Source organism: Apus apus, chromosome 1, assembly GCF_020740795.1.
Source record: "Apus apus isolate bApuApu2 chromosome 1, bApuApu2.pri.cur, whole genome shotgun sequence".
NCBI classification, from domain to species: domain Eukaryota; kingdom Metazoa; phylum Chordata; class Aves; order Apodiformes; family Apodidae; genus Apus; species Apus apus.
The window spans coordinates 19,014,728-19,034,463 of NC_067282.1; the positions used below are offsets into that span (position 1 = coordinate 19,014,728).

The window sequence follows — 19,736 nt, forward strand, 5'->3', positions numbered from 1 at the left end:
TGGCTGGGGGCATGACCCAGGAAGCTGGAAGGCTGTCAATCTGACTTGAGCTGTCCTCAGGGCGTAGGAACAGGCTTTTAAATGAAAGAGTAGAGGAAGATCTGGAAGTACATGCAAGGTGAATTTACTGAAGCTGGATAAAGAGTTTCAGGCAAGCCTAGTATTTTTTTTTTTTTGGTAGGAATTTCTTTTTGTAGAAGCAGGAAATACGGTTGTGCTAATCTGCAGGGCTGCATTAGGTATGACCTGAAGAAAAGAGCATTTGCAATAGTGGGTAAAATGGGTGTTAGTAGAACACTTGCATGATAAATGGTGAAAAAACTGAAGAAAAGAGCAATGGGGAGTGTTGAAAAGTATTAGAACAAAGTGAAGCTATTAGTGGGGTTTTTATGGATTGGTCCTTGGGCTGGTTTTATTCTCTGTTTTTATTAGGGACATAAAACATCTTCTCATAAAACAGTAGCAGTGTGCTGCTGAAATTGTTGCAAAGTTAGCAAGTATTTTCAGCACAGGAGGCAGCCTCACAGAAGGGACTTGGTGACCTAAAGTGCCCAAAGTGTTTATGTGGGGCTCAGGGAGAGTTCTCTTGGTGCCTCTGCATGTGGCACTGGTAGGATCCAGTCTAAATGCAAAGTGCAGTTGTTCACTTGTGCTAAAAAAGATGAATTGAAACCAAAACAGGTGCAGAAGGATCTTACTGGAATGATCAGAGGGATGGAAATACTATCATATGATTGAGTCTAGAGATCTTGGCTTATTTAGCCTGCAGAATGAAAACTGGTAGAGTACACTCTTGGTTTCTGTGAATACATCAAGGTTTAACATGAAGGAGAGAAAGTCCTTGATATAGAGGACAAGGATGAATTGGTTTGAATGGGTCAGAAGAAAGCTTAGGCTGGATAATTGGGAAGTTTCAGGTCATGAGAAAGTGAGATTTTGAACTGGCCTGAGGATTTTTTTGCAAGGAGGAGTAAAGTGAAGCATAAATGCTTTCTCTCTGTGCTGTATGGTAGGAGACAGCTTTGTAATTGTGAACATTTTCTTTGTGGAAGGCATAGGTCTGAGAAAAGCCTTGAAACTTGAGTTACTTGGAAAGATTTGTCTACAACCTCATCTACTTCACCTTTGCAGTTAGCATCCCACTGAATGTGGATGGGCAACCTTGCTGAAAGCTTGGTACTGTTCAATGGTGTTCCTCACAGGTACCAGCACTGGGCTGAGAGCAGAAACTTTACCCACTCAGCAAGGTATGAAGGACTCTGTAGAAAAGAAAAGTCTTTTGAGATGTGGGTTCTGGTATAGGACAAATTGATGATAGGTGAACCCATACACTTAACACAGGTAATATGGGAGAAAGCTCTGCGAGAAACTACAGCTATTACGGTTCTGTTTCTGGCTTCAGTCTGTTGCTTAAATGAGAATTACACAGATTTTAACACCTGTCACCAAAGAGGGACACCTGGTAATACTGTCCTGTGGGACAGATGCTACACTTTTACTGAGGTCTTTGATTTTCATCAGAGGACTTCCTTCCAGATGCTTACTGAGGTCTGAGGATAGTTTTTTTATGAGAGAAAACCCCCAGTGATCTTTGTACTTTGGTCCACAGTTCTGTGCTGAGTTTGGATTCTTACCACATGCCTGGTACAGGAAAGTATTATAATAACCCCTACATAAAAAAAAAAAATATATATATGGGGTGCGTGTGTATAAAACTAAGCTTTGGTAAAACAATATCCTACTCAAACCTTAATTTAATTATTTGCTTCCCTTAATTAAAGATATCTGAAATTTTGTATTCTTACAAAAATGGGAGATTAGAGGTGCTGCTTGAAGAGGCAGCCAAGATGGTCTAGCACCTTGCAGAAACACCCTTCTAGAAAGGTCAGTCTTGGCTCCCTGCCTCTGCTGCCTGCTTCTGCTTTATCCCTTGCTCTCACACCAGCACTCATCTGACCTGTCAGGAGGCTAATTTAGGGATCTAAAGCCACAGAAGAAAGCTTGCCTTCTTTATGCCGGTTGCTTCTCTGCTGGTTTAGCTCCCTGGACTGGCTTGTTGCCTGTTTGGGCAAGCACTAGTGCTCAGTGGGGGAATCGGCTGCAGTGTGGGATGGGAGAGGGCTTGAGTACTGCCTTGTCAGCAGTGGGTAAAGTGCCATAACTGCATCCCAAACCCAAATCCTATCCAGTGAGCATGCACAGGGCACGTTCAGTGTGAGTATCTTCAGTTTCACTTCTTTGCAGTTGTGCAGTTCCCCAGTTGCTGCAGCCCTGAACATTTCTGGAGGCAGCTGTGCTAACGATACAGAGGTGTGAAAGGTTCAGTGTCTTCAGTTGATCTGAGAATACTGTGTTGAAATGACATGCTAAAAGAGCATCATCAGCAGTGACATACTGAGATATGCTTGGGGATTATTCGCTGCATCAGATAAAGATCTGATGTGCTCTGTTTCTGACTCAGGAGCCCGTGGGATGTGAATGTGGCACTCTTTCCCACTTTCCCATTCATCATTTTCAAAGAGAGTACAAAACGTCTGCCCTGTGGGGTCTTCATTAGGGATTTTGTCTAAGTTGAGATTTGCTTTGCAGTCTGAATGTGTTCAGACTGACTTGGTGGTGTGCAGTAATGCAGTTCATTTGTGTCACATTCAAAAATCTTAAGAAATAAAGATTGTTACAGTGCAAATCTATTTCCTGTGTTTTTAGAAAGGCTTTGGTTTCTTTTTCATTCCTTTTATAAAGGCAGACGTCTGCTGTTACTTTTGATTTGAAGATCAAATTTTATATGTGTGTTCCATGACTGCTGCTGAAGTGAAACTTGGCTTCTGGTGTGGATGCTGCATGCTTTTGAGTTCTGGCCCAGGCTATGCATCTTTAACATGCTAATCTTTATTCTTCAAATTTAACACATTTATGGAGGCAACTGTGACTAAGGAGAAATTTTGACTTGATTCTTTTATGGTTGAAATGCCATTTACTTCAATGGAATTGTAATTGGATCTGCTCCTGTAAAGCCACCAATTAATTTTATGGTTGTGTCAGCAGACACTGATCAGGATAAGAGCTCTACTATATTCATAATTTTAAAAATCTAAATCTAAACAGGGTTCCTGCCTGAGCGATTCCTCAATCTAAAGACAGTCTTTTAAAATTTACATTTTTATTGTTTTTGCATATCAAGGGGGATTTTGGCCTGCTGATGCCTTTGTTAGGACAGGAAACTTACTGGGGAAGACTTCAGGAAAATTCTTTGAGTCATTTTAGAATATAGAAATGTAAAGTTTCAACAAAATCATCAGGTGTTGTTTGTTTTTTTTTTCTTTATACTTTGAAAATCTGAAATCTTTGGAAGGCCTTTGTGCTGCTGGTACTTGGTAGACCAGCTGCTTGGTCTTTGAGCTCTTCAGTCACCAGTTCTGTTGAAGTTGTTGTTATGTGTATGTATATATAAATATTTTTTTATTATTATTATTTTTTTTTTTCAGACTGATTGACTTCTATAGTCAAAGCTGAAATTAACTGCATGGCTAAAGCCTGACCCACTGAAAGACAGGTCCACTGATATGTATTTGTGTGTTTGTGAGGAGTAGGGAGCTCATGCAGAAGCAGAGCCACCAGACTTCCTCCTGCTTTTCCCAAAGGCTGGGTTGGCTGGATCACGAAGAACATAAGCCAGGGCATAGCAACACCAAAGATATGTGCATTTTCTGAGAAATCTTGGGGAGGTCTGTTTTGTCCTACTCAGAAAGTGAAATACTAAAATTGTGTGTCTAGATCCATGACTTTTTGGTGGGATTGCCTCTAGGAAAAGGGATGGGGGTGTCTCCAAAGAGTCCTCTCTGGAGAGACCACTTACGAGAAATGTTTGCCAACAGAGGTGCACTTCTGTCTATAAGGGCAAACGTGACATCTTTTCTTCAGCACCACCTCTTTGAAAAGCTGGCCTTCCTTTGTGTCCAAAAAAGAGTGGGAAAGACCTTATTTTTAAACAACTCAAACTGAATATGCAATTGAGTCCTGCTGTGTAAATAACAGAGTACTGACCCTCTGCTGTACTGTCCATCAAAACACTGTAGATTTTTAAATCTCTTGGGTTCCAATTTCTTGGTTTCCAAGACTCCAGTGGATGTTTGGCATTTCGGTAGGGAGGACTGGATCTTTAAATAATGCAATAGCCTATGGTGTTTTGTTTGTTTCATGACCCTCATCCAGAATGACAATGTGGTCAGTAATGTCCCTGTCCTCTGAGCTCATACCTAACAGGTAGCTTTACATAAGATCAAAACCAAAATATAGAGACAGGCTTTTGTTCATCAGTCCTAGACCAAATAATATTGCGGAAAGAGTAAAACATGAAGTACTTTGTAGTGTATATGTTTGTCACTACAGATGTGTTATAATTATTTGGTCCCTGTGGCAAAGTGTTTTATGAAGGGCCCTGAGCATTCTGCTGTTTATATGACGATACCTTGTAGCTGAGGGATAAGGTGCTCCTTTAATGATGGATAAATCCAGTTTGGGAAGTACCCACTGAGTTTAGACACTCATGCACTGTAAGTACTTTTGGCAGCTCTTTCTGTTGAAGGAGGGCTGTCTTTCCTTTAGCCTGGTGTTCTGTGCTTACAGAACTACAAAGTAAAAAATACTGACAAAACAGATGGTTTTCTGCTCCATTTTAGTAGTATTTAAGGAAAGCATATTGTATTTAAAAATCTCTATACATTTAAAAGCTTAACTAGTATTTCAGGCCAAAGAGTGTGTCTGTAGCTGTAGGATAACAGCCCTGATTTGACATACATGTTGTCTTTTGATAGAAGCGAATTTGTGGAGTGAGGAGCCAGGGTAGGTCAAGTTACAGCTTTCAGTAAATCTGAGCATGCCTGAAATGGTTCTTTTAATGTCTTAAAATATTTCTTGCCTTTTTATCATTGCAAGCCTGATCCAAGTTCCATTTAAGCTGATGGGAACTTTTCTCCTGTCTTCTTTAAAAATTGGCTCTGGCCCCCGTATCAGATTGCATACCACCTTGCTTTCTGATTCTTGGAAGGGTTCAGCCAAGCGTTATGAATTAGATGCTTAGATAACATTGATGACTGCATTTCTTGATTGTGCCAGGGAACCCAAAAATAAAATAGAGGTCAGAAGTGTGACTAGTAAATGGCACAGTGTGGGCCCAGTTCTGCTGGCGTGGGAGGGGAACACACCTGCTTGTTTGTTAGTTTTTGAGAGTTGACTTCATCCCAGTCCTGCTCTGTTGTGACACAGAGAAGGAAGCTCTCCAGCTTCCAGTAAATGGTGCTGGGACAGCTCAGGTGGCCAGAGGCCTGTCCCTGGAGCTTTATTGTGACTTCCAACAGCAGCATGAGCAGGCCCTGGGTGTTTAGGTGAAAATGAGATTTCATCTAATGCACCTGGCTGGGCAGATGTAAATCAAACCTTTATGGACACAAGCATGGCTGCTGGTAGGCAGCCTGTGCTGGCAGATTTGAGCTCAGGCACAGTGAGGTTGCTTTTCCTATAAGGATTCCATGTCCAGGGTGGGCATGCTTAAAGCTGGACAGATGCTGCAAACTTAAAAAGTCACAGAATCACAGAATCATCCTAGTTGACAAGGATCTTGAAAATCATCAAGTCCAATCATAACCTAAATCCACCTACCATAACCTAATCTACCCATTTGATGCTTAAATCATGTCCCTAAGCACTACATCCATGTTTCTTTTAAACACTTCCAGGGATGGTGACTCCACCACTCAGAGGAGTTAATACCAGTAAATCCAAGAGCTGTGGATTTGGCACTAGCAAAAATGGATGGAGGCCCAGTTGGCATCTTGTCCTGCATCTCATGTCAGAAGAACTCTGAGTAGGGCTGGATCCCAGTCTGTCCCCTCCAGAGGGGGTCTGTGATAGTGAAAAGAGCAAGAGAGTGGGAAAAGAGGGGCAATGAGGCAAAGGGAAGCAGCAGTGAAAACCCTGCTGCACTGACAGCCTCCTGTGGTTTTACTGTTGATGTTGGAATCTGCTTGCTTGGTTCAGGAAGCTCTGATTTTCTGTTGCCTTCATCAGGACGTGGAAGCACCACGGTGTCTGCATCTGTGCAGCTATTGCTGCTGTTGATAACACTCCTAAGGGGACCATGTTCTGCTGTGTCTTGAGAGCTTTACAGGCTTTCTGTATGGAAGATATTTATCTTTAAGCACTCCCATAATTGCTGCACAGCAGCACTACAGAACTGTTTTGTTTTGTTTTGTTTTTTTGTTTTGTTTTTGTAAGTGGGGATTTATGTATAATAAAAATTTTATACAAATTACTTACACGTTTAGTAGGAGTACTCCATCTCTAAAAGTACAAGGTGACCTCAGGTGGGGAGAATGCAATTGCCCAACTGTGGTTTTGCCAGGCTACCTTGCCTAATTTTCCTCATCTTATACAAGTGACACGGAATATGAAATGCACGTGAGTGGCAGCATGGGTGCCTGGCTATTTGCTTGGTCTCTCTTCTGGCCCTTCAGAGTTTTCTGCTATCTTTCTGAAGTGCTCATGGAGAAGCACTGATACACAGAAAACCAGTGAGTTAGTCCTTTTGGCAAGTTTTTTTTTCTTTCTTCTCTTTTTTTTTTTTTTCCCCGCCCATGTTTTGTCAAATTCTTAAACAAGTGTTATGCAAAAACACTGCTTGGAGAAACTGTTCAAAGAAAACTCTGTGATATTCACAGAATCACTCAATGTGCAGGGGCTTGCTTCCCATTGTTGTCTCACTTGGAAAAGAAAGTGGCACTGCTCAGACACCGGGACTTGGCTTCTTGTTGTGGCTGGAGGTTGTTGGCCCAGCCAGGGACTAACAGGTTTAGCGTGGGAGATCAGACAACGCCACGGCAAATGCTAAACTACACCTTTATTTATGACAACTCTGGATGAGTGTTAATTATTAGCTGAATGTAGTATGTTCTAGAGGCTGTTTGCATTACAGCATGGGAAGGGCCAACTGAATGTAAAATGGGTGAGTTTGTAGGCAGTGCCGCAAAGAAAACCACTTTGGAAAAGTTTTGTTTGTAGTTGTTTCTCTTCACTACATACACTGTTTTCATTAACATCATAGAGCCAAACTGGGGGATTTGCATAAACTTATTTAGGATACTACATATTTAAACATGATTTCGTTAAGACAGGGTGGATCAACATGGTGATAAAGTGCAGCAAGTATGTAGGAAGTGCTGACTATGTCAGATATACTTCTCGTTAATAGCTGTTTGGACTTCTGATTAGGTGTTTTCTTGTGGATTGTCTCTATTGAATCAGTGTAGCAGTTTGTAAAAGGGAAATCTGTCGTTAGTATAAAACAGAAGAGTTTGCTAGACATTAAATATATCTGTTGTGATTTTAGGAATGATGGTCTGAATAGGTTTCCTTTTGTCAGGTTACAAAATACATTGGAGTTTTACCTCTGTAAAGTTGTTTAAAAGAAAAAAAAATAATATTGATGTATTCTATCCAGGACCCAGTACTGTGCTTTCAATTACTAAGAAGCACAAATGTCTTACCATTCTTTAGATTAATGAAACCATTCTCTGGGCATTGTATATGTGTTTAGCCTATTTCCACTTATTTCCAATTAGCTGCTCCACAGGGATATCTATTTTTAAACAAGCTGGCAAATCTTTCTTTGTGATGGCTGTAACTATCTACTTCATTAATTTACAGTCTCTTAATCAATCTACCTGGAAATAGGATAACATAATTATTTTTCTCCCTGGTTAGATGGTGGAGAATATAGGAGGGGTAAGGGATTCTGGGCTTGCTAACACTGACCAGGCAATTAGCAGACTTCTGAATTAAATCTGCCTTGGGATTCCTCCCTTATAGTGTGTGCATCTTTGCATAATTCAATTATTTGAATGTTCCAAGTTAAATAACAGGTTAACAAAACAAAACAAAACAGGTACATGTGGAAATGTAGTAAAATGAGAATAAACCACTTTGTATTGGAATGTATCAACAGTCCTCATTTAGAAAACGTGGTAAGAGGTGCAACACCTGATTTATATAATTTTGAGGTCACCTCCTTACTTGGCCTCTGAATTAAAAGATTTGATCAAGACAGGCAGCCTCCGCTTTCACAGGAATGCAGGTTGCTTTCCACAGCTGTTCCAGTTGAGTATGTTTGGTATTTGTGTCAGTCTTTGACAGAGACATCTAGTGACATTAAATATGGTCTAAGGAAATGCTGGCACTGAAAAAATGATAAAGAAGTCCATTGCTAGAAGAAAAGTAAGCAAAAAATGCTGTATTCTAGGGCTAAATCTGGCTTTTCAACTGTGCATACAGGGACTTTCTAAAAGTCATAGCCAGAAGGGGAAATGCAAGCCACTTGTGATAAGGAAACACCATCTCTTTCCCATACCGGGGGAGTTGGCTTTCAGCAAGACTTTCCCATCCTAAGCTGGTGAGGTAAGGAGGTGCTTGTTGGCATGATGAATCAGCCTCACCCCGTATGATGCTGATTTTTGGTTTGAATGAAGACGTGTGCTCAAAACATGAGTGTAAACTAGTATTAAGTAGTGTTATGGTAGTATATGGTTTACTGGTGGACTTGGCAGTGTTAACAGCTAGGCTCAATGATCTTAAAGGTCTTTTCCAACCTAAATGCTCTGTGATGCTATGTAGATGACTATGCTATTGATATTGTTTTCTGTTGTGGTACAAGATAAGCCATTATAGTAAGGATCTCCCAGGGTGTGGGAAGAAGGATATGCTGAGATTTTTGTAGCATGTTATTTACAGGGTCAGATCCAAAGTCACTGACACTGATTTATTTCAGTGGTCTCTGACTAGAACCAGAGTATCTAAGTGTCCTAGAAGGAAATGGTTTGATGCATTAATAAAGAAATTATTTCACTTTCTGAAAGTGTGATGGTAGTGCCCCTAGATATCTGAATCTGCATCCTGATTGCTCTGTCAAATTCCAAAACCAAGATCAGCTTGTAAAATAAATACGGAATTTGTAAGCTTGAAAACTACTGAACTCATCCAGAGCGCAGTGCAATGCAAATTCCCTTATTCAAGGTCTGCTAGTTAAGTGTACCACAGCTCTGTCATGATCTATCAAACCTGCCAGATAAAGAGAGGCTATTTTAAAATTTCTCCTTTAGGGCATGGGGAAGTACTGTACTTGCAAAGATAGAAATGTGTGATGATGCTAAAAAAAAATGCAGATGAAGTGAATAATTAATGAATTCAAGACAGGACTGAAATATCTTCCTAAAATGTTGCTATTTTTAGCAGGGAGTGCTTCTGCAGTGGTTGTCATGTGATCCTATTGCCTTTCTGAGAGGAGGAAGACAATTTGAATTAGTTTCTCTTTCCCCATGGACTTACAGGCCCAGCATATAATACCCCTTAGCATCTACTTCTGCCTTAAAGCAAACAAAGTGATTTTAAATCTCATGAAAAACAGAACACTAATGAAAGCTGTACTTTCATTACAGATAAAGACAATCTTTATAGGAGCTGATGTAATAGTTTTTACACTGAGGCTGGACAAGGGGGTTGCTGCAATGTGTGTAGCTTTCAGGTGCTGCTGTGGCCTAGTAATATTCATTGCTGCTGCAGTTTCTAGCTGTCAAAGGCAATTATCAATAGGAGGCTGCAGGATCTGTAATGAGATTTATGCTTCTTTTCTCTCTAACCAGTATGAAGTGTTGCTTTGTTTGGGCTGTTGTTGCACATTAAAAACATTGCAGTCAGAAAGGCCTCTAAAATGAATTGTTATATATAGCTACCCTGCACACGTTTCCACATGTGCTGTTCAGCTGGACCCGCAGGGAGAGAATCTCCTGGTTGAACCACCGGAGAGGGTGCAAGGGATGGGACTGCCATCTTCTTCTGCATCACTGGCTCCTCCTGTGACTGTGCAAGGTACAGCTACCCATGTCCACACAGGGACATGGCTGTGCTATGGTGAATGCTCAAGTGTTTAACATCCAAAACCTGGTCCTGTCAGGGTTTTCTCTTTCCTCAGGGGTCATAAAGTTCCCAGTACCCATCAAAGGGGAAGTCAGGAGCTGCTTACTTGCTCCTTTTTTACCTACTGGAGTTGCCACAGGTTGAATTTAGAAGAAACCTCCAAATCCCAAACCTTTAGGCACTGAGGAGGGCCCTGGCTTTACAGCCCAGTACCCAGTTTGTAGGGGTGCTGGCTTGCTCTCCTACTTGTGCAGGAGTTGTTCTCCCTATGTGGGATGGTTCCTGAGTGACTTCTGTAAGGAGCATAGCCCTCCTTGGACCAGGCTAGGACTCCAGTCCCCAACCCCAGTGGGCTGCAGAGCTCTGCCGGGCGAGCAGTGTGCTTGCCAGGCAAAGCAGCAGCAAAACACCTGGGCTGGAGCACATAGCTTTGGGAAAGGGTTGTGGGCAGTGTCCTGAGCGGCAGAGGTGGCCCCAGAAACAACTGCAGTCCCAGGGCAGATTGCAAGCTCTGGTGATGGTGGGTGTTCGGAATCTCCTGGATTAGGCCATGGATGGTGGCTTCCTGGGGGCACTGGAGCTTGAGCTGTGGCTCCTTAGCTGTGTTCAGGCAGACATTTACAGCTTAGGTGCCATAAATGCTTTGCTGCATCTGGGCCTTGGTATCCATTTTCCCTTCTCTTGTATCTATCTAAAAGGACTGTTTTATGATTTAATGTCTGTAAAACACATGTACACAAGTCTGGGTTGTGTGGAGCTTTGTATTACTTAAAAATTGATCCTTGGCTGGAAGTTTGGTTTGGTTGATGTAAGAGAACACTTGTTATGAGAAAAAAAAATGTATTGAATTGCCATTATTATCTTTTTTTGAGCCAGCTGAAAAGACTTTTTCCAGGCTTATTTTTCCCAGCTTTCCATCAGCTTTCCCATACTAGAGCTCCCCACTGTTTTTCAGTCTTCTTGTGTGAATCCTTCCTAAAATGAATCTGGTTATCAGGTTGCTTCTTTTTAAGCAAACACCATCAGTTTAGACCAAAAGGACAAGTGGGTGAGCTGAAAGGGTAGAGAGGCTGTGTCAGGGGGATCTGATGAAGGGTTGATGTCTTCATTGGGTGCTGTCCTTTAGGACACAAGGACAATCGTAGTAGAGCAAGCCTGGTGGAGTTTCCTCACCTAACTTGATGTCAGGGCGTGGGGTTTGTGCTCCTGTTGTGGTTCTGTGATACATAAAATAAACCAAAGGACAGTAAATTGTGTATTTTTTAATTAGTGAAATGCATCGAGTTCTTAATACAATTAAAGGTCATAGAGATTTTAAAGCTCCGTATTATATCACAGTGCTGCAAACCAGTTCTAGTTTTCTTTATTTATATCTGCTTGTTTGAATACCTGCACTCATGACTGAAACAATTAGTTATACAAGTCCAGTAGTGTCCCGTGTGCAGCTTGGGGATGATCAGAAAGTAAAAGATCTGTTTTCAGAGTTTTTGTTGCTGTTTTGATTTGGACAGTGAGGCTTTTGGAGAATAATTTTGTTTTGCTTCCCATAAAGTTATCTACCCTTGTGACTGCTTAATGAAATACCCAGCAATACAGCTTCACTTAGCTGAAACTGGGAATACTTAAATGGTTCTTTCTGCAAATTGACCAAAGAGTTACTCATTTCTAGCAGTGAAAATAGTAATTCTTTTAAAAATAGTTTATTTTTATGGCTATCTATCTCCTTACTGCATTTTCTTTTCTTTCCATAGGAAAAATTAACCCAGGAGTGTGTATTCAGAGAGCAGTTTGAAGAAAACTGGTATAACACATATTCATCAAATCTATATAAACACGTGGACACTGGAAGACGATACTACGTTGCGTTAAATAAAGATGGGACTCCGAGAGAAGGGACTAGGACTAAACGGCATCAAAAATTTACACATTTTTTACCTAGACCAGTGGACCCTGAGAAAGTTCCGGAACTATATAAGGATATTTTAAGCCAAAGTTGACAAAGACAATTCCTTCACTTGAGCCCTTAAAAAGTAACCACTATAAAGGTTTCATGCAGTGGGTTCTTATTGATTAGCTGTGTCATCACATCAGCTCCACTGTTGCCAAACTTTGTCGCATGCATAATGTATGATGGAGGCTTGGATGGAACATGCTGATTTTGTTCTGCACTTAAAGGTTTGTCCTCCTGGAGGAGAGCCTATGCCCACTCGCTTGATTTAGTACAAGAAGGAGCGTGAGAGTGAGTGCGAGAGAGAGAGAGAGAAAGGGAGAGGGTGAATGGGAGTGTGAGCGCAAGAGAGAGGAGCCAAGGGAAGGAGGAGGAGGAAGACCTGATGCATGCTGGGGAATAGACACGCTTTTAAATTTTTGATCAGTTGTACTTCGTCATATATCAGCATAGCTGCCATACTTCGATTCATCAGGATTTTTGACTGGTGGCCTGCTCAAGTGTACGCTGCATTTACAAAGGCATGGAGGGTGCAGTCTTACTTAAACAAGAGACTTTTCAGTTAATCGCTCTCTGGGTCTCACCCCACTGAGTTTAAAGCAAAGACCTCTTAGTAAGAAAATAAAAATAAAAAGTTAAATTTATTTATAGAAATTCCAAAGGCAACATTTTATTTATTTTATATATTTATTTATTATATAGAGTTTATTTTTAATGAAATATGTACAGGCCAGATAGGCATTTTGGAAGCTTTAGGCTCTGTAAGCATTAAAATGGCAAAGGCCACTCTGAACCTGTGGTATATTCATGCAAGTAAATCTAAAGGTGCATGGATAAAAAAAAACACAAAACAAAGCAACACAATAAAAAGGTAATAATAATAATAATAAATTCTAGTGACCCTCATGTAAAGGTGACAATCTCTTTTGTGCCCGTATTATTGTACAAGTATGCACACCACTCATGACACTGAGTCTTCACTCTTCTGACTGCTTGTTTCATAGCTTAACCCCAGAGGATTAAAGAGAAAACTGGGTCTTTGACTTTTTTTTTTTTTGTGTCCGTAATATTTCCTCTCTGATAAAGTGACTTCTTACATCGGTGTAAACTTCACAGCTGTGGAAAATACAGGGGTTGGCATATATTCTATTTGTTAAAAACCTATTGCAGATTATACCAAAGCTAAATTATAAATATGCTCCCCCCCCAAGCAGAGTGCCAGAAACATCATAAGTAATATGAAAAATTGTACTAATTTCAAGATTCCACAAATAGCACATAACGATGTCCGAGGGCAAAAAACAGGTTAACAGGATCATTCTTGTAAACATGTTTATTTGTGCTCTTGACTATCTGCTATGAAGTTATACAAGTTCCATAGGGGTCATTGTAACATCTTTTATGAAAAATTGCTTTCAGTGTGAATTGTCATAATACATGATATTAGCACCCTTCCTAAAGTAAAACTTGCAAAATGAACTAATAAATCTCTATCAATAATGACAATGAGGGGCACAATATTAGACTATTTTTTTTTTTTTTCCTAAAGAATGTTCGAATTTTCATGAACTGGAAGTGAGCTGACAGTAAGTAATATTTAGGAATTGTAGGAGTTTATGTTAAGCACACAAACACGTTGATTAGCAGTTACCATTTGGGAATTAATGCTTATGAAGAGGCATTTTCCCCCAGTACCCTGCAGTAAAAAAAAAATAAAATAAAAAAAGAGAGAGAAAAATCATGTACGTTCCATGCGACAAATGCATTTTGTAGTTGTTGTATCCCTTGGGATTTGAATATGGTGCCACTCAGTTGAGTGTAACCTTTGCCACTGGATCTGTCAGGAGCATGGCTGGTCCTGATACCCCCTTTTGTCTGCAGAGGTACAGAGGCTGAGCACAAATGTGCTTTGGAAGAGCTATACAGGAGTTTGTAGCCTATTTGTAGTTAAGTACTTTTTGCTCTATGGCACTCTTATCCATGTGCTATATATATATTATTTGACACATAATTCTGTTCTGGAATAACCTCTGGCTTGGTGACCTGAATGAATGTGACCTCTCTTACTAGGGCAGGTAGGAGGGGCCACGTCTCAACTGGTAATATCAGTAATCCTAATAGAACGTGGCATTTTATTATAATTGTTTATGAATGATAAAGATACGTAAATTATGTTAGTTGTTTTGTAGGATACAGTTAGACATACTTGTCTAGGGACTGTTATTGCCTGGGAATTTACAGCCTTCGACTGCAGCCCATGAGTTCGTTTTAGCCCTTTGGAGCTGCTGAGACTTGCAAGCAGTTTGGCTGCTGTGGGTCCAACGGGTGCTGGATCATTTGTTCAGGTGGTGCAAAGCCATGCTGGACCATAGGAGAAGAAAGCCAGGTTCTGGTGAGGACTAGGGTTCATTGCTCAGTGTTAAACAGATCAATACTACTGCAGGGAAAGGAGGTCACAACTCTGCTTTTTCAGTAGATCTGACATAGACCAGGAAATTAATCACAAAGGTAAAAATGCTGTGAGTTGAGGCCACAATACTAGGGCACAGTGTGAGTCTTAATGTTAAATTGACTTGGATTTTTAGTCATAGGCAAATCATTACTGCTAGTTAACATGTTTTATTTAATTTATTTTTTTGTATTTTTCTAAAGAAAGGATTAAACCCAAGAAAAATGTTATGAGTTTATGGCAGTTCATATAAATAAACTGTAACCGATTTACTCGAATAACCCATAATGGTGTGTAAATACTGACTTTATGTAAATACAGAAACATGTAATTTAACATAGGCGTTATTGCAAGACTGGATGGTCCAGGAGCTGGCAGTTTGCCACTCCCTGCAGGTTCATTGGGTCAAATTTGGCCTTTTTTGGGTGGCGAACAACAGATTCTGTTCAGTCACTTGTGTAAAATGAGTTATTTCTGTTTGTTTCCTGGTGGGCGATGGACAAAACCATCATTACCTGGGTGCTCCTGAGCTCCTTTGCCAAAGTGTGAAGAGGTATGGATGCTCTCCTGCTCCTTATGTGATCCTGCTAAAATAGGGCTGGAGAGGGCTGACATGGCACAGCAGGAAGGCTTGCAGTGCCTCTCTTCCTGTGCTGTGGACAAACAGAAATCTTCATTTTCTAGTGCTGTCCATCTGGCACCTTCCTTGAGCACTAAAATTCACTTGAAAAAAAATCTGAGGGAAAAACAGAAGAATAATTGGTGTTATTTACTTGATATTCTGTAATGGTGTGTAAATACATACAGAATTATGTAATTTGTATAAATACATTGCTACAGAATTTTGAAAATTGGTATTATTTGCTTGATGTCCCTTCAGAGCATTTTCTTATAACCATGCACATATGTAATAATGGGATTGCAAAAAGGTGTCCTTTCTTATTCCTAGAATGAGTGTGAGAAAATTCTGGGGAGACAAAAAAAATCTCTTTTTTGCTAAGTTGGAAAAAACGTGCCAGGGTATCTTTTTGTCAAGAAGTGGATTAGCATTTCACCTGCAGCAGGTCTGTCTGGGGTAAAAAGGTGATGGAGATCCAGAGCAATGTTATTGTATGGGCTGGTTTTGAGCTGCATCTGGTTATGTGTCAGGCAGTGCTCTCAAACTGAGACGAGGAGGATCAAACCTAGCAGAACTGGGTGGTGCAAGGAGTGGAAGGAGGAAAACAGGAAGTTTTCTTAAATTGTCACTAATCAGTGCAGAACTTGAACTGCCCACTGGCAGGAAAAAGAAGATGCCTTTCATAAATCCCTGGGTGCAAGACGAGGAGGCTCGAGATGAGACTCTCTGGTGTAAAAACTCAAGCATTACTGTTGTCCCCCTGGCAAAAGATAAAAGTGGGTTTAATAAGTACTAATAGGACGGAGTTGAAGAGACTGCTTACAAAGCAGTCTCTCAGTTTCTTTGGAGACAGACTATGACAGGAGGTAAGACAGGATGCATCTGCAGCATGTCTTTCAGAGTCCCTTGCATCATCTTCTTATGTTATGCTCTTCTCTGCATGTTTTTTGATCAAGTAAAGAAGTAAATATAAGGTCCAGCTCTGTTACCCATGATTGTAGCAGTAGAAATAAATGGGCTGTGAGCCATTCTGAATATCTTTTTGTATGAGCTGCTGTCCCAGCTAGTGAATTCTCATAAGGTTCCTGTGAGGTACATTTACAAACATGGAGACAGGGATATGGCCAGGCTCCTTCCAACTGCATTTTGTTTTGCAGAAATGTGAGATTCCTGATTCTTTGAAATTTTGATGAAATCTTGAAAACTCGCCCCCTGCTCATGTAGCTGTGTCCGTGTAGGAGCTGCATTTGTAGGTAGGGAATCTGGGGGAAGAAGTAACCAAAAAATCGTCCTCAGCATTTCCATGTGGCCTATCATTTACTGATCTGAGAGCAGAAACCAGAAGCCGCCTGTTTTCCAGACTTTTCTGTTTTTAAACTGTTAGAGCTCTCTGTGGGTTGCTCACAGGTCATTTCTGTCCTGCCCTGGTGTTATCTTTCACTTTACCATAAAACTACAAGGTGTTTTTTCCATCTGGCCCCTAAATAGGTACCAGTAGTGTAACCTCACCTCCTCTTGTCAAGAACCTGGAACAACCTGCCAAAGAGTTGGTTGCTGAAGATTTTGGCATTGAGAAGTGAGCAGGATAAGGCTAATTAGCACCTTCAATTTAGGATTTATAAATTTATCCATCAAGGATAAGAAAGACAGTGCATGATTATGAACAAATAAATGCTATTGCTCAAAGTGTCTTGTCAGCTCAGTTGCAGGAAGTTTGAAACCAGAAAATGTTTCTTGATGTTCAGGAAATTTAAAATGAGAATAATAATAAAGTTCCACCTGTGGAGGAGTTTATAAAACCCAGTCTTGTTACCTTTTCCCCTGATGGTTATATATCTTTAATAGCTTGTGTGCATTTTCATCTAACTGATGATATTGGAAAAGATTTTTATTTTTAATTCATTATTACTAAAGTCCAGCTGTCTTTGCAAAATTTTTCAGTTATTCTGGTCTGAAACCTGGGGCGGGAAAATAGCTATGTGATCCTGGGTTAGGATAGAGGGTCACACGTGTTACAAAGATGCTGTGGTTGTGCTCTGAAGCTGGTACAGTCCATAGAATGATGTTGTCCTGTTGTAGCTAAAACACAGAGGGCTATAAGATTATTTGTACCTTAATACATTATGTGTTGTTGTTATCATAGGTGAGATCTTTTCAAATGATCTTCAAGTCATGCTGGATTTATTAAACCTGCATCTGTCTCTTGAACACATTTTCACCAACATCCTGTGGTGGAGAGCAGTGTGTAAAGTAAATTTTAACTCCATATTAGTGATGCAGAGAGGTTTCACCTCATAGCAAAAGAAATAAAATTAAAAAATATATCCTTTTTTCTTTAGGTCAACGGAAGTTATTTTTATGTGCAGTCCTCACAAGTAGCAGCTACAACATAGTTAAAAGACTTCTGGAATTAGACTGAACTGTCAACACGTTTCTCACATTTCTGTTTTCTTGAGAAATCACAGACCATCACGTTATGGTGATGTGCAAAATACACCCTGTAGATTTTTTTTTTCCCATGTCCAGAGGGCCTGGATTTATGTATATCTTACTGTTGGAGGCAGCAAGTCTAGGTGAAAAGAGCATTTCTGTAATGTTGTAACTCATTCCTTTTATTGACAGCCTTCTCCCTCCCCCTGCCAAGTGTAGTTTTTGTTAAAATTAGTATCATTTCTACCCTTGTTGAGTGAGTAGATGTAAACCTTGAAACAGTGTCTTGAAACATTTCCTCACAGCTGTGCTCTTGAATGCATACTTCTTTCTTTTATATTTCTTACCTAATATAACTTCTATTGCTTTTTGGAAACGTTTATGCTTGTTATTAATATACATTTACTCAATTACAGCCAAATTAAGTCTTCTTTAGTTAAGCCAGTTTTCTCTTTCTGGGCCTCATGTTTTGGCAGGCAAGGCAATAACTTCTCAGCTAGGATCCTTATTTTTTCTTTTCTCTTTTTTTCCTGCCACAATCAGTCTTTTTTATTCATAGACTGTAGGTAGTTTTGCAAACCTTCACAAAGAAAGTGCATGGTGAGACTGTATATCCTGTCTTATCTTCACTCAAGCAAAGCAGAACACTTGCTGGTAACCATCCTCTGTGCATTTTTATCCTTGAGACATTGCTTGCTTTGACTCCAGATGGAATCAGCACTTATATTTTCCTCTTTATATCCCCGATGTTCCTAATAGGATTATTAGAAAGGTTGTTCCATGCATAATGGCAGTTTATTCAGATGTGGCATATCCATTTCCATTTCTTCTTCCACAAAGTGTTCTGTGGAAGCCCTCATTTGTTACCCATTCACATCAGTTAATATCTAAAGTCCATTGCAGACATCACCTTCTTAACTTGAAATCTCTTAATCAGCTGCTTTGTATTACTTGATGTTTGCAACTCTTTTAATGATAATGATTTAACATGTGTGTTAAAGATGCAAAGTCTGGTTGTCAATCACTTTTGTTGCAAGACCTGAACTGTTTCCTGAAGAGCAAAAGCCACGTACACGTCCCCAGTTCCAGTAAGGATATTTTTCTCTGTGGTGCCAGTCCACCTCACTGTCCTTCAGAGGAAAGCAGGTCTTTTGGCCCCTTCAGTGTGCATGGAAATCACTCCCAAATGGCCTGCTCCATCACCTGCACTCCTGTATTAGCTCTTTAATAAAAACTCCCTCTTCCAAACAATTTTTTTTAGCTGCTTCTTCCTATAACCTTCATCTTCCTAAAATAATTTTGTGGTATTTGGGTGTTGAGGCAGATACTGTAAATGAAAACTGTATTTTATAATTGTTGTGATTGGGTTCATTGTATTCTAATTTCTAATCAAGCCAGTCTTTATGCAGTAAAAAAAAACTATGAAGAAAATAGTGAAGGAAAAGAAAACTACATGTTGTTACCCCCTTATCTCAACTGGGTTTGAAGGAGAGCTAATGTGAACTTGTTAACGCTAAGATCCCTCTTAAAAGACTTCCATACTCTTAGCTGTCTTTCTGGGGTTCTGTAATGACCCATTATTTTCCAAGTGATATTATCTGCCATCCTAGCAAAAGCTTTTTTCAGTGTCTCTGAAGTTCATGTACAATGAACTCCATGAATGCTCTGCTAAGAGGATGTTCTTACAAGCTGCCATGGCCACTGGCAATTTCTGTTTCTTGAGATCAGCCTGCTCTTTTCCAAGCTAAACATCTCCTTGTTTCAGCCTCTGTAACAGTGTGCCTGCCAGGCTGCTGCTTGGTGTAGAAGGGAAGATGGTATCTCTTGGTTTATTATACTGCACAAGGAGAGGAGACCACCTTCCTTGTTCTGAGACCACATGAAGGAATTCATACTTAGCTTCAGTAGAATTTGCACCTCTTATCTTTCCCACCTCAGCCCATATTCCACACACTTAATTAATGTTTCTATTTTTATGGCCTTATTATCTATCTGAAAACTGCACTGTTGATGTATGCCAGATGGCTGTTCTGAGCAGACTGGTGTTTTCCTCCTGGACTGTCTTTTTATTGGTACATGCACACATGGGCACACTACATCTTTTCCCAAGGATGGCTAGAAGCATCTTGTAGCCTTCATTCTCTTTAGGACAAACAGGCCTTCTTGGTTAGATTAAGGTAGAATACTCCATCCCCGGAGTATCACTCCTGTGGCAGTATAATGGAAAACAGGCAAAGCTCTTGTCTCAGTTGTCAGTAACTCTCTTTGCTGTATAAACTTGGTGGCTATGACGTTAAACAAAAAGAGATCTAGATGAACAACAGGCT

At 40.2% G+C, this 19,736-nt stretch overlaps 1 protein-coding gene across 1 annotated transcript in view; it reads left to right on the top strand.

Annotated features, from left to right (window-relative positions):
- Window positions 1-18,660, top strand: part of FGF9 (fibroblast growth factor 9) — a 32,893-nt gene extending 14,233 nt beyond the window's left edge. The window contains exon 3 of the mRNA XM_051607986.1: window positions 11,715-18,660. Within this exon, the coding sequence (XP_051463946.1) occupies window positions 11,715-11,960 (246 nt within the window). The 3' untranslated portion in view covers window positions 11,961-18,660. The remainder of the gene's footprint in view (window positions 1-11,714) is intronic.
- The last annotated feature ends 1,076 nt before the right edge of the window (window positions 18,661-19,736 follow it).